The sequence below is a fragment of the Rhamphochromis longiceps genome, linkage group LG9, assembly GCF_057381845.1.
Source record: "Rhamphochromis longiceps isolate RC_006_pf linkage group LG9, R_longiceps_female_GT1.1, whole genome shotgun sequence".
NCBI lineage: Eukaryota > Metazoa > Chordata > Actinopteri > Cichliformes > Cichlidae > Rhamphochromis > Rhamphochromis longiceps.
Window position 1 is genome coordinate 30,134,119 of NC_140565.1, and position 14,365 is coordinate 30,148,483.

The 14,365-nt window shown below is 40.2% G+C and overlaps 1 protein-coding gene across 3 annotated transcripts; it reads right to left on the bottom strand.

The window, feature by feature from the left end:
- Nucleotides 1-5,370: 5,370 nt before the first annotated feature.
- On the bottom strand, nt 5,371-13,996 carry LOC146662515 (uncharacterized). Of its 3 annotated transcripts, none has more exons than XM_085419197.1 (2): nt 13,652-13,996; nt 5,371-7,821 (listed from the first exon to the last, which is right to left on the bottom strand). In XM_085419197.1, exon 2 carries the CDS (start codon nt 7,444-7,446, stop codon nt 5,824-5,826), a length of 1,623 nt encoding a protein of 540 aa, XP_085275323.1. In that variant the 5' UTR covers nt 7,447-7,821; nt 13,652-13,996; the 3' UTR covers nt 5,371-5,823. The 3 variants fall into 3 exon arrangements, with proteins under 3 accessions (XP_085275323.1, XP_085275322.1, XP_085275321.1); XM_085419196.1 differs by having other exon boundaries at nt 5,371-7,831; XM_085419195.1 differs by having other exon boundaries at nt 5,371-8,737; nt 10,093-13,996.
- Between the last annotated feature and the right edge of the window lie 369 nt (nt 13,997-14,365).

Sequence of the window (14,365 nt, forward strand, 5' to 3'; positions counted from 1 at the left end):
CTTGCTGAGATGATAAGAGCATCTGTCAGGCTGTGAGTCAGAGCTGCTCACCTAGAACCCATCAGCTCTCTCTCTGACATGTATGAATAAGACAAATGAGCCCAGCAGTACTGAAAATGAATTGTGTGTGCACGGGTGCACAGTATGTGCTTCCAAAGACCTGTTTTTCGTATGAACTTACTGTGACCCGCGTGAATATAAACAATATTCTGTTTATTATTCCTATATTCATTCCTTATGCAAAGCTTCGCCATCTGCTGCATTACCCCGTGCCACCCCAAAGACAGCAAACAGGCAGACAATCTGTAATCTGCAAATGACCAACCAACTGTTTTTCCAGCTTTATGAGATGCTGTAAAAAGTTGTCATTTTATATGAGTTGTCACATAAAATAAAATAAAAAAATGTAGATTCAGATCTTAATTGTTGTGCTTCACCTTGTACCTCCACCTTTTGATTTATATGTTTAACATTGGGTCTATTTTTCTTCTAATTTTCAGTTGATTTTTTTGAAGTTCATTTTTACGCCTACCAATGTTACTTTTTTATATTCTCAGAACTCATCAGAAAGTAAAAGATTTGCTTTGAGTGATGATAATGGAGATGACATAAATGGAAACACAGTTGTTTGCCAATCAATACCAGGTTTAAAGTTTTTCCATAAGTGGTCAAAAAGAACATACAAGATTAGAAAGGTTTTTATATATATCTATATATATATATTGATATTTTTGCCCTTCAAACTTTGCTGCAAATAGTTGGATGGATTCTTTTTAAAGCAATTGCAGCCTTATAAATGTTTTACATGGTAGCTGGCAGTTTGGTGAGGTAACCTGGTTACACTCCTTCCCATGCCTTCTAAATGGGCCTCCCACAAGCTGGATTGGTTTAATGGGCAATGCTTATGTAGTACACGGTCAAGCTGTCCCTACAGCATCTCAATAAGGAGGTTAATGTCTACCACTGTGCTTTACGTTTTACCACTGGCTGTGGAAATTTTGTACATCAATGTTCTTTGTATCCTGCTGCTAAGTGGCTGTCTCTCTATGGCTGCAGACTTTCCTGCTGGTTGGCACTTCTATATAAACCTGTGTACATAACCAGGCCTTTTCACGCAATATTTAAGAAATGTTGTTTTTAAATATATTGCCATTGTTTAAGGGAATAATTGATCCAAAATCTTCAAATCTGGATTCATGACTTATCTGTTGCCACGATTTTCAGTCCAGTTCTTGTGTAATATAGCATAGCTCAGCCTTTTCACCCCGTTTCCCTTGCGTAACAATGGCTTCTTTTTGATGGCTTTTTAAAAATGTATTTATAAAGGACATGACTTTTAGATACTGTTCATCTGCAGTAGCAAGTTGTTTTGGGTTTTCCCATATGGAAAACACTATATGAAGTAGGCATAAGATGTGGCCTACTTCATATAGTGAATCATATAAGACTTATATGATTTCCTCATGAAAGTTGCCACTTTCATACATTGTGTTTGTAAGTATCCAAAACATACAAGTTTCATTTATATATTTTTTCTAGGGATCTTATATCTGTTTTCACTCTTTTATGCTTTTCATACAAGTTTCACTCAAGACAGATACAAACTTTATAACATTTATATATCTTTTCCATATGGGTTCCTTTAAGGTCTGACGCTTCTCCTCTTTTTCATTTTCTTTCAACTTTACAGGGTCACAGTGCACACACGGCGAAACATGCCAACATTTAAGTTAATATTTTTTTCTGAATAACCTTGAGAGGCATACAACAGTATGTTTGCACTAACACGCTGTGTTAATTTTGTTATTTTCAGAGATTGAGCTAAAAAAGGGGCACAAATGATGTGCTTTGTGACAGGCTGTTAGTAACAACCTGAAGTGGAGTTTAACTCCACTCTAAAGGACCAAGAAAATAATTGTTTTGGTTGGTGTGGCTGCTTTTGAAGTTGCTCTTATTACTATTATTATTATTATTATTATTATTATTATTATTATTATGTAACTGCATCTGATCCAGATGTTGTTCCCTCTCCTGCCCGGTCAGCATAAACGCTGCTGGCCTCTTGATCAGGTCTTGATTTTTGGTTCCAAATGTTGAACAAAGAAGTTGACCTCAGTCATAAACTGCGTACAAAAGATTGAATTAGCCATGGTAATGTCTACTCTTGGTTTGTCAAATTGTTGAACCTTTGATGTAAGCATTTCGTCGGTTGTCGTTTTAGTTTTGAAATGAGACATCACGAGTGAGCGGTGGCTTTGAAACCAAGAGATATGTGGAGCGACTTGTCAGTTATAAGATAGACCCAAAGTAAAGTACAGTGCACTTTATCATTCATTTTGTCGCTAATGGGAGCCATAATTTACATAATTAACATCACGTTGTATTCAGTAAAACCATAAATTAATCACAAGAGTGTTTACTGAAGTCATCAATCAAGAGAGCCAAGGGTCAATTTTATCACAGACTTCTACACAATCCACAGAAAATGTCATTATGGAGAAAGTCACTATGATGTCATCCACTGGTTATTAAATTCCCCCCATGAAGTCCCATGGCCTGCTCATGCCTGATGTTACGACCCCTACAGCCACTTTGTGACTAGTCTGGCAGTGTGTCGATCTTTAATACCACCCACTGAGCCAGTCCAAGTTTTTACTGGTCCCTTAATAACTTTAATTACTAAGTTAATCTGTAAGAATAAAGCAGAATATAAAGATTTATATTTTATGTCATAAATCAAAGTCTGAAAATATAGTAACTAAAACTAATATAAATGTAATAGAATAAGATGTGAGTTTAACTTCCTATTACTGAACATGTGAATGATCTGCACAACTTGTCAGTTATGTTGGTGGTCTGCATGAATGGTGGGAAGGCCCATCAGTATAAATAATAGGATATTTATCTCCTGATGAAGGTGAATAAAGAAGCACCTTTGATGTGCCTTTCCTTAGTATGTAGAGAATTTAGGTGCAATGTAGATAGTTCTGAGTCACTTCTTTCTTTTCGCTAAGAAAAACTAACTATTCAGCTGCACTCTAAATATCTCCATTGATACTAACATACTCAGAATGAGATTGTAATGTGTTCATGTTTACTTTCTTAGTGTACCGTTTTAGGATCCAAGCATTTTCTAAACAAAACACCAGCTAAGGCTGATGGGAATGTCTTTAACTTATGGCTAAAACATGATGAACTGAAGTGGTTGAACTGATTAGTGTTGTCATGGTAACCCATCCCATTTTTACTTTGCTAATGTTAACCTCATGGCAGGGCAGAGGTTCCATCATCTGATGATTATTAACATAATTAACTTTTCAATGTAATGGATCAACTGATAAGTAAACACAGCAATATCCGTACAAATGCAAATATTTTTAAAGCTGTAAAAAATAGGCATTATTTTCATTAGTTCATTTGGTTTTCATATAATTGTTGATTTCTACCCACACAGTTACAGTAGATAACTGCAGAACTCACCTGAAAAGTTTTCAGACTCTGAAGAAACTCTTGTTGGAGAGAGGTGCATTCACTGTCAACTCTGGCAAGCGGGAGATTTTGTCAGCAGGGGGTAGCCAAAACCAATCCTATTAATTTTCTTCCGTTTAACTTTTGTTAAGCATGATAGACTTATCTAAACACTTTGCCACAACTTTTATACTTGATGTATCCATCTTCTGCTCAATAATCTCCAAATCTGCTGCCACAAGGAAGTCCGTACTAGTGAGGTGTGATTCTAATACATAGGTGTAGTTGTAAATTTAAGCCACTGGATTCAGCCAAAAGTCTGAAAAAAACCAAATAAAATGTCAAATACAAAAGGAAAAAGTCTGTGGATAACAGTCGCCTGTGAGAGGAGATTTAAAAGAGATTTAAAAGATGATAGTCAGGCAAGTTGTCCTTAAGCCCCGACAGGTAAAGCCCTCAGATGTACAACCTTTTATCCACAATACCTTCTGTTTTGGATCGTCTCGTATTAGGTTCAGATTCTCTTAGAGACGAGTGCAAAAAAGCAGCATTACTGTCAGACTTTATTTTATCTTAAAAGGTCACCAAAGAGCAGAACTTGAGCCGAGCAAGAGTTTCAGCGGCCTTAAGACAACCACAGGGTTGTTTCAAGGATATGAGGACTAAGTAAAGGAGGGAAAGAAGGTGCGAATTTCTTATTAACGAAAGGGCTTTTGTGCAAAACTAATGCATATTGGACAAATAACTGTTTTTTAAGCAAAAATTATATCTTAGTGAGCATGTAGTTGTTTCGCCTGCCGTTCCAGCTGATGTCTTCCATTCATTTCTTAATAAAATTCGGTGAGTAATGTGAAGCTGACATTTTGCAAAGATACATACAAATATTTCTGAAGACGTTTGGAGAGAGGGATGTTAATTTTGGCAACCGGAGGCTTGTATCAAAAGTTTCAATGATAGATCTTTATGCCTCTCAGAATCACCTTGTGTACATCACAAAACAAAGAATTAAATATTGAATTAAAGAATAATAATTCTAAAAAGCCAAACTCACAACCAAAACAGAAAATGAAGAAACAGAAAAGTCCAAGAACACAAGATTAAGAGTCCATAAACTCAGGGCCGTGACTTCTTTAGGTACTGTGTGATTCTTTGAATCTGAAGGGCTTGTTTGCTGAAATGCTTGGGACAACCATCGTCAGTTCATCTCTCAAAGAGAGAGAGTTTCTTTAACAATATACCTGTATTTGTAAACAATCGATGAAGTATGGAAACTACATATCTGGTTAACTCCCAGCTAAAAACACCAAAATCTCACCTAAACTGGCAATTACGACCTGGTAACATCTGTTTTTTGGTTACTGTTGTTGCCCTAACGCACGGTGGTGCATGCCAAAAAGAGCCATCACTACAGCTACTGTTCGCTATGTCGTGCTTTGGTGTTGTTTGACTCGTTGTGCACCTGCACACAGCACAGCCGGTGCAGACAGGTTGAAGACATGAGTCTGACTGTGTCAGTCTGTTTTCCACACCACACATTAGTGGTGGAGCTCAGAGATAACTCGCACACCTCAAGTGCCAGTATAAATGGTGTCAGGGCAGTGACTTCACAACTAATGTGGTTACCATAAATAAGGCTTAAGAACAAACTTTCATGCAGAACAATAAATTAGAAATGTCCTGGTTTTATGACTTGTTTTATCATCTGTGTAGTTGTTCACAAAAATGAATTAATTGAAAAGACTGGGAGAAACTGGTTTCATTAATCAGGTAATGATGAGTTCACACATTGTCAAGGGTTGACAATTTGTTCAAACACAGTAAGAGAGAAATGAGACACTGGCAGACCGACTCAGAGTTTCAAAGACGTGCGCACGGGTGAGAGTCTCTGAGCAGACTAACACACCGAGCACCGTTTACTCGCTTTATTTATAAGGCAAAATGGGTTACATAATACTTCCTCTTTCAACTGAAGAGGGGAGAGCTCAGGCATTGTCTTAGCTATCTAACTTCTGCACACAAACTGAAAAACAACGACACAGCAGTATTCATGCTTATCTGACATCGCAGACACTGAAGTAAAGAATGCATGTATATGTCCTGTCTTTGTCAAACATCTCACACACTTAAGCAAGGAATACATTGTGTTCTTTTCAACAGTAAGCTTTACCGTGTGAAAATATATAAACACTTGATTATAAGGCATACTTGTTTCTACTTGATTATACTTTAATGATTTAACTAAAATAAAAATTCTCTTAACATTCCCTCCTGATGTTAATATATTTCACATGTTTTACTCAATGCATAGTCACTTGTTAGTCACATTTTCAACTTGCACGTCATTCAGTGAAATAATTAAACAACAAGCTTGTCAAGATTGTCATAGAGATTTTCTTCTCTCTCTCCCACACTCAGCATACCATACTGACGATAGGGATCCTCCATAACTGACTGAGCCAAGACATGGTTTCCTAACATACGCTTGAACATGTTTGTCATTATGCTTCTCAGACATGGGATAATACAAGCAATGAAAAGGCAAAATAGTAACATCACACTGAAAAGGGCCAACAGGCCTTTAATCAGTAGAGATTTCCAAGAGCCGCTCAGTTGTTTCAAAACATTCAAAGCATTTGTCATGTTTAATGAATGGATGTTATCAGGTATGTAGGTACAACATGTAGTGTTAAACAATACGCAGAGACCACCTTTCTCTGCGAGAATGATGTCTAAAGCCACTCGGTGCTGCATGACAGTGATGCGAATTGCATCAATTTCTTCATTCTGTCCTTGATTAATGCGGGTTGAAGCATTTAAAAATAATCCAAAACGATAGTCCAGGGTTTCTATCCGTAGTGCGTGTTTCCCTACTCCTATCCATGGAAACAAAGCGTGTATTACCTTCTGGCTCTTGGTCCAGAGTTTGAAGTCATCTGGTACATCAGAACCAAGACATGGATCATGGGGCTTGAGGCCTGTGCTACGTTTAGCTCTGGTGTTGCTGTTCACTGACATCTTAAAGGTGTGGTCAGATACCAGAACAGGGGCACAGAGTCCGGTGCTGTTTGGTGGCAGCATGAAATAGACTTTCAGGCCACACGCCCAAGCTGCGCCCTGTACCCAGTATGTACCTGTCGATGAGCCGATGCCATCCCAATCTGGTGCCGCCAGGATCATGGAGCAGTTTCGGTTTTGTCCTAATTTCTTCAGACCCTGGGGCGTACCTGTTTGTCCGGTTGCTCCTGTGAAGTTAAAGCACACTGGGTGTTGTATGTCAGGTGGCAAAACAACTGAGAATGATTTCAGTTTTCTATGGCTGACGTTTATATGCACCCAGTAGGCTTCATTGCAGGTGTAGTTTATATTTGGGTACTGGTGGGTGCAGTTTGTTATGTTGTAGATTAAAGACTTTACACTCTGTGGGACTATATATTGTGTAGTGTTGTGGCATGTGTTGCTGTTTTGGTCCTTTATGGATCCACCTATCACCATCACAGGTTTTCCTGGTGTTGAGCAGGTCCCGGTAATGGCTTTGTCATATATGCAGAGTGCTTCAGCCTTGGTTGGGGGTTTTCCATACACTGTGGCATGGAGTGCTGTCGTGGGCATATGTGAGCAGACATAGCAGTTTGCGGCATTGTCTTCTCTGTGCACTCTGTCATGGACATACCGGTACCATGCATTGTTCAGCCACGGGTGGTTGTGTTCTTTGTCTATCTCCTTCAGGTGCGAGTTGTCGTGGGTCCACCTCTTAGGTTGGAGAATAATTGGTACTGTCTTGTGGGTTCCACTGGGCATCAACCAAAAGAGTGTCGTCATCAGGAGGATAGCCATTAGACAGAATATGTAGCACATGAGTAGTTTTCGTTTGATGTCACAAGCGCCCAAGCACAACAGCTTTGGGGCTGGAACTGGTGCTAGCATTGATTCTGAAGCTGGTTCTTCTTCTGGATTTATCAGGTTGTTTTCCTCAGTCATCTTGTTGAGATTTTATTCAGGCGTCCCTGGTGTTATTATTGGTTCTGCTCTTCGGTGGGATAGGTCAGTCTGATCTTCAGGGCGACCAGGCACACCCGAGCTCCCACGTGAGTAGCACTGCCGAGGAAGCACAGGGCGGGAAACCCGTTCAGCCCTGTCCTCCAGCAGGGGTTCACGTAAGAGTCAGGGGAACCGGCGTCTTATTGTGGTGCAAACACTTTCTTCACGTGGGATTGATGAATCCACGAAACTCGTTCGGCTATCTTACACGCTGTGGGTGTGGTAAGTAGCACCTGGAAGGGACCTTCCCACTTTGGAGCACTCCAGTTTTTCCGCTGGAGGACTTTAATCAGAATCCAATCACCGGGGTTCAACCTGCAAGAAACTGAAGAAAAGTCACTCGGCAGTTGATTGCTTAATCTCACTTCTTTATTCTCAAATAGTTTTGTCATCCATTCTGCCATTGTTGTTTCTGCAATAGATTTATTAATTGGCTCACTCATTATGGGGAGTGGAAAATGTCTGCCATGTACGATTTCAAATGGCGTTAGACCACCTGTTCCTTGAGTTATTCTCATCCATAATTTAACCAAGCTTAGACATTCAGGCCAAGGTTTTTTAGTCTCTTCCATACATTTCCTCAACCTTTGTTTAATTGTGCCGTTAGTTCTCTCGACTAATCCTGCACTTTGTGGATGATAAGAACAGTGATGTTTTATGCTGAAGCCTAAAGCTTCAGAAACTTTACTTATTACTTCATTTACAAAATGTGTGCCATTGTCTGATCTTATCAGAGATGGAATACCGTACGTTGGAATAAAATGATTACATAGACATTTTGCTACTGATATTGCATCTGCTTTTTTCACTGGGTATATTTCTGGCCACTTGGAAAATACATCAATTATCACAAGTGCATATTTGGAGGATTGTGATTCATTTAATTCTATGAAATCCATGTGGACAGTGTGAAATGGATGCGGTGGTATAGGGAAATGCCCTCGCTTTGGACGTAGATTTCCCTGTGCGTTGTGTCTTTGGCAAATCATACATGTTCTGATAAACTCTTGTGCTGAACTTTCAAAATTTTTTGTATAGAATTGTTTATTAAGAATATTAATCATCCCTCCTGATGACACATGAGTTTTCCCATGTGTCACTAAAGCAGCAGTTCTATGCAAAGATTTTGGAAGCACTGGTTTGCCATTACACATCATAAGGTTGTCTTTTAATTCTGCTCCATCTTTCACCCAAGATTTTTGTTCACTCAGCGATGCTGTTTTCTGTGCATCTGCTAGTATTTCTAAAGGTATTAGATCTATGGTTTCTGTTGTTAAAACATCAATTTGTTTTTCTGCAGCTGCTTTTGCTGCTTTGTCAGCAAAGTTATTTCCTCTCGTAATTTCTGTGTCATCCTTTTGATGAGCTGCACATTTGCATAGTGCTAATTCTTTTGGCAACGTTATTACTTCTAATAGCTTTTTTAGAAGGTTTGCATGTTGAACTGTGTTGCCTGAGGAAGTTGTCATTCCTCTGTTATGCCATATTTTAGCGAAATGATGAACTGCTGAATAGACATATTGACTGTCTGTGTAAACATTAACACTTTGACCCTTATATAAAGTACATGCTCTGATGACTGCGGTTAGTTCTGCGCTTTGAGCAGAGTTTGAGGAGCTGAGAGCTTTTGCTTCTATCACTTTATCAACAGTTGTGACCGCATAACCCACACAATTTCTACCGTGAATGTCTTTTGACGCTGAGCCGTCCACAAAAACATTACTGAAACTGCTCTGGGGGGAGCTGTATATATCAGTGCGAGGTTTTGTATCTTCCTCTAATTTTTGAATGCAACAGTGTTGTTCTCCGTCCAGAGAAGTCGGCAAAAGTGTACTTGGGTTTAGCTGGCCACACTTCTCTATTTTTATGTGTGATTGTGTAAGTAGAATCCCCACATAAGAAAGTTGTCTTGCATGCGTGAGGAAAGAGAGGTTCGCTTGGAGCAAAATAGAGGTCACTGCATGTGGGACTTTGATGATCAATTTATGTCCTAGAACAATGTCTGCACATTTTTTAACTGCCTCTGCTGCTGCTGCGCATGCCTGAACACAGGTAGGTAATCCAGCAGCTACAGAGTCAAGTTTGCATGAGTAGAAAGCTAATGGACGTTGTTTTTCTCCAAAAGCTTGAGTTAAGACTGCTTTCATATACCCTCCTGCACCATCAACATGGAGAACGAAAGGTTTTCCATAGTCTGGTAATGCTAAGACGGTACATGTCTGCAGTGCTATTTTCAAATCAACGAAAGCTTTTTCTGCTTCTGGAGTCCATTGTACTTTGTCTTTTAATGCTAGATCTTTACCATAAATGAGGTTCTGTAGTGGTTGAGCTAGTAATGCGTATTCTGGAATCCAGCATCTACAGAAATTGCACAGTCCTAAAAAACTCATCATTTGTTGTTTAGTTACTGGTTTTGGGGCATTTTGGACTGCTATCTTTCTGCTCTCTAACAGCTGCCTGCCTTGTCCTGTCAATTTGTGGCCAAGGTATGTTACTTCCTGGCTCCACAATTGCAGTTTATGCTGTGACACTTTATGGCCTTGCTCTGCGAGATGTTGCAAAACTGTTAATGTGTTTTCTTTGCACTCATCTTTTGTATGGCCTGTGATCAATATATCATCTACATACAACAAGAACTGCCCTGGGGCAGGGAGCGTACAAGATGACATTGATTTTCTCAAAGCCTCTGCATACAGAGTTGGGCTATTCTGGAATCCCTGAGGCAACCTTGTATAAGTATACTTTTGATTGTCAAAGGTGAATCCGAATAACTTCTGTGAGTCAGGGTGCAGAGGTACAGAGAAGAAGGCATTGGACAAGTCTATTACAGAGAACCACCGTTCTTTTGGTGTTACTTGATTTAGAATTGTGTGTGGATTTGCAACCACTGGAGGTATTTGCTCTGTTACCTCATTTATTGCTCTTAGATCATGAACTAAGCGATATTTTCCTGTATTAGCCTTTTTTACTGGAAAAATTGGTGTATTACACGTGGCTTCATTAGTTTTCACGAGAATACCTGCTTTTTGCATCTCTGCTATGACTGGTCTGATACCTTCTTTTGCCTCTGCACTCAAGGGATATTGTGGTTTTACAGGCCTATATGAGGTTGTAGTTTTCACCACTACTGGATCTGCTCCTTTTATTAGGCCTACATCCGTGGGTCCTTGAGACCATAATGTTTGTGGCAGCTTCTCTAGTTCTGGATGTGCTTCAATTGTTAATACTTGTCATTCATCTTGCTCTGTTGTGGCTAAATGTGTGGCTGGTGTGGCTGTCACCGGCCAACACAGCGTTAGCCTCATGCACCCAGTTCTACGGCCTTTTTGCCAGTCCTCACACTCTATTTTGTCATATCTGTCCATTTCTACATTTCTCAGCACTGTGCCTAACTCAGACCAAGGCGTTTGGTCGTTGCGTGCAACAGATACATGAGGGTTGCATATCTTATTTAAGCGCTGCACTGCATCTGTCTGTAACACTGAGCATACTGCATTACCACTCTGTGTCACATACAGGTGTTGTAGGACTAGTTTTTGCGGTCCTAGTCTGTGCACTTGTTGATCATAAATTTTGTCTGGACCTGGGACATATTTATACCACAAGGTGTTGTGATATTTTGCTGGGTCCTGTCTATGTGAGTGCTCAGGTAAGTACATATTAGCTTTGGCCTCTAATGGTTCAAGTTTTGGTAAATCTAAGGCCCAGTAATAATTTGGCTCACCTAAACCTTCACAAACAAAAATATCTTCAGTTTGGCTCTGACTTTCAGAGAGTAGGAGTCTGGCTTTCATGCCACTTTCTTCAGGAAAAACTCCTATTTTTAATTTTGTTAAAGCATCTCTTCCTAACAAATTTAGTGGACAAGATGGATCATAGATGCACTGATTTTTGCAGGCACGGCCACTATCTCTATGTGACATAAAAAGGGGGTCGGTTAGATGCTGTTTTGTCACATGTCCTGAGGCTGATTTCACGATTAAGGTATCTTTTGAAGAGGTTAAATTTGGGACTTCTACTGTTAGGACAGTTTTACAAGCACCTGTGTCGCAAAGGAATTTTATTGGGACCCCGTTAACGTGCACTATAACGGTGGGCTTTGCTTCTGAGCCTAGCAGCAGTTGTTCAATGTTGTAAACTTCCCCTTCACTTGTTTCACTTCCCTTTTCTTGTGCTAGTCATTCATCACGGCGTCTGCGCCTGTCATCTCCACCTTCCTGTTCTTGGCTTACATTTCTACAGTTTCGAGCAAAGTGCCCGATTTTACCACAGTTATAACATCTCATATCTCTTCTATCTCTTCTTTGTCCTGCTTTTTGCTTTCCCCTACTTTGCTTAAAACCTGCCGTGTGTTGCTGTCCTGAGAAGGCTATAAAGCCTGTCTCTGGATCAATCATGAAAACTCCTTCTGTTTTTTCTTTTTGTTTTTGAATTTTGACTGCATGCTCAGCATATTGTAGGGCTTCAGGCAAGGTTCCTGTATTTTGAGTGACCCAGTGTTTGTCTACATGTGCTTTTATCTTAGGCAGTAGACCATTTAGGAAGGCATTTTTTAATTGTTGTTGAAAAGCAGACAGTGGATCGGCATCATAATTTAGCCCTGAGTTTTGTCTGAAAACTGGGCGTAGGCGATCCAAATAGTCTGATGCTGTCTCTCCTTCCTTTTGTTTGCACTCTCCTATCTTTCCATAATCTGGCCTTGGGGCTAAAATAACTTCTATTCTGCCATACAAGTTATTAAGCTCCTGTATTAATTGGGGAGTGTCTGGCCCCAACACGTCACCGTTTAAATCATTTCCTGTAAATTGACCTCTAGCTCTAGGAAGACTTAAACCTAATAAATCTTGAAAAACTTGATGAATCTCATGACCATTTAAACCCCACCCCTGACGGATCAATTCCACTGCATCTCGCCACGGCCGGAAGCCTTCTTTAAGGGGTGGCACATCTTTTAGTACATTCTCTCTGTCTTTATGAGACCAGGGTCGGAATGCATAAATTAAAGGCTCACCGTCTACTGGTATGACTCCTTGGGCGTCTGGGGGACCAGTGGGTTGACCGTACCTGGGGTTAGATAAGGCTACCATTGGAAACTGACCTACAATTTCTGTTTTTTTGGAATGACCATGCTTAGTCATAAGATCAAGTTGTTGTCTGGCCTCCATATAGGGATTTGAAACAAAAGGTTTGTGAGGAGAGCTTACAGGAAGTGCTGACGTAAGGTTAGGTGCAGCTGCTGCAGGCTGTGCAGGCTGAAGAGCATAAGGAGGGGGGTACGGTTTTTCTTCTCCTGCAGTTTTCTGTTTATCTTTAGTTTCCTGCTTTTGGGCACGTTTAGCAATGCGTTTATCGTTTTCTACCATCCACGCCTTGAAAAGGTGCCATTCTGCTAAGCGTTTTGCTTTTTTCTTTTGGCTCTTTTCCTCAAATAATTCTTTTTGTAAAGCAGCCTTTAAAGCAGTTATTGATTCTTGATTGCATTTGCCTTGCCAGGCTGGGCAATAAATTTTATGTGGATTTCTCCACCTATTTGCACTGACTCTTCCTGCATTTGGACAGTTTTTTTCCAACCATCCTTCATCTGCTGTTAATTTTACTTTAGTTTTAGAGTTACCCATTTTGAACTAATTACGTCAGAACTGTGACACCTTCTTTGGCATGAAAAAGTGAGAATGGGTTTTCGATAACAGCCTTCTACTCTCCCACTAATTGAGAGAGCGGTTATCAATTTTACGTGATGAAGCACAACCCTTTTTTCCACCTTTACCAATACGTGAGTGTACACAGGAAAACAGTTTGAGAAGTGGTTCGACCGCGTATTGGGTCGTAAAAACAACTCACTCCTCACAAACAAAGCGCGTTTCTATGATTTTTATTGAGATTTTCCGTAGGCCTATTTATTTGTGTAACACCTTCACCTTCAGCCACTCTTCTTGAGTGACCGGAAACCTGTTCCGTTGCAGCCACTCCCAGAGCGACCGGAACTTTTAATAGCGATTTTTCTAGAATTTCGCTCTTGCCTGTCGTCTTCTTGGTCCCGCATGGACACTGAGATCTGTCGGCGTACCTAGGTTTACACACTACTTAAAGGAAAATCTCAATATCAACGTATTTTAGCGCTTGGTGGAATGCGTGTCATATTCACCTCTACTGTGGCGCTGCGTTTTAAGATCCGGTGCTCATCGGGTCCTGGAGCCGTGAAGGCCGAACGCTGACCGGAGATCGAATTCACGTTCCCGGGTTTTTCGTTTTACTGATCAGATTTCTTCCAGCGCAGGCGTCACGACGTCAGGATCCGATGGAGACCGTCTGTGGAAAACTAGACGTTAAAATAACAGTCAGTTCTCCGGCTACGAAGGACCAATTAAATGTCAAGGGTTGACAATTTGTTCAAACACAGTAAGAGAGAAATGAGACACTGGCAGACCGACTCAGAGTTTCAAAGACGTGCGCACGGGTGAGAGTCTCTGAGCAGACTAACACACCGAGCACCGTTTACTCGCTTTATTTATAAGGCAAAATGGGTTACATAATACTTCCTCTTTCAACTGAAGAGGGGAGAGCTCAGGCATTGTCTTAGCTATCTAACTTCTGCACACAAACTGAAAAACAACGACACAGCAGTATTCATGCTTATCTGACATCGCAGACACTGAAGTAAAGAATGCATGTATATGTCCTGTCTTTGTCAAACATCTCACACACTTAAGCAAGGAATACATTGTGTTCTTTTCAACAGTAAGCTTTACCGTGTGAAAATATATAAACACTTGATTATAAGGCATACTTGTTTCTACTTGATTATACTTTAATGATTTAACTAAAATAAAAATTCTCTTAACACACATTTATAAAATGG

Excerpts from the sequence above, each read along its gene's own strand:
- LOC146662515 (XM_085419197.1), bottom strand. The coding sequence starts at position 7,446 with ATGACTGAGGAAAACAACCTGATAAATCCAGAAGAAGAACCAGCTTCA.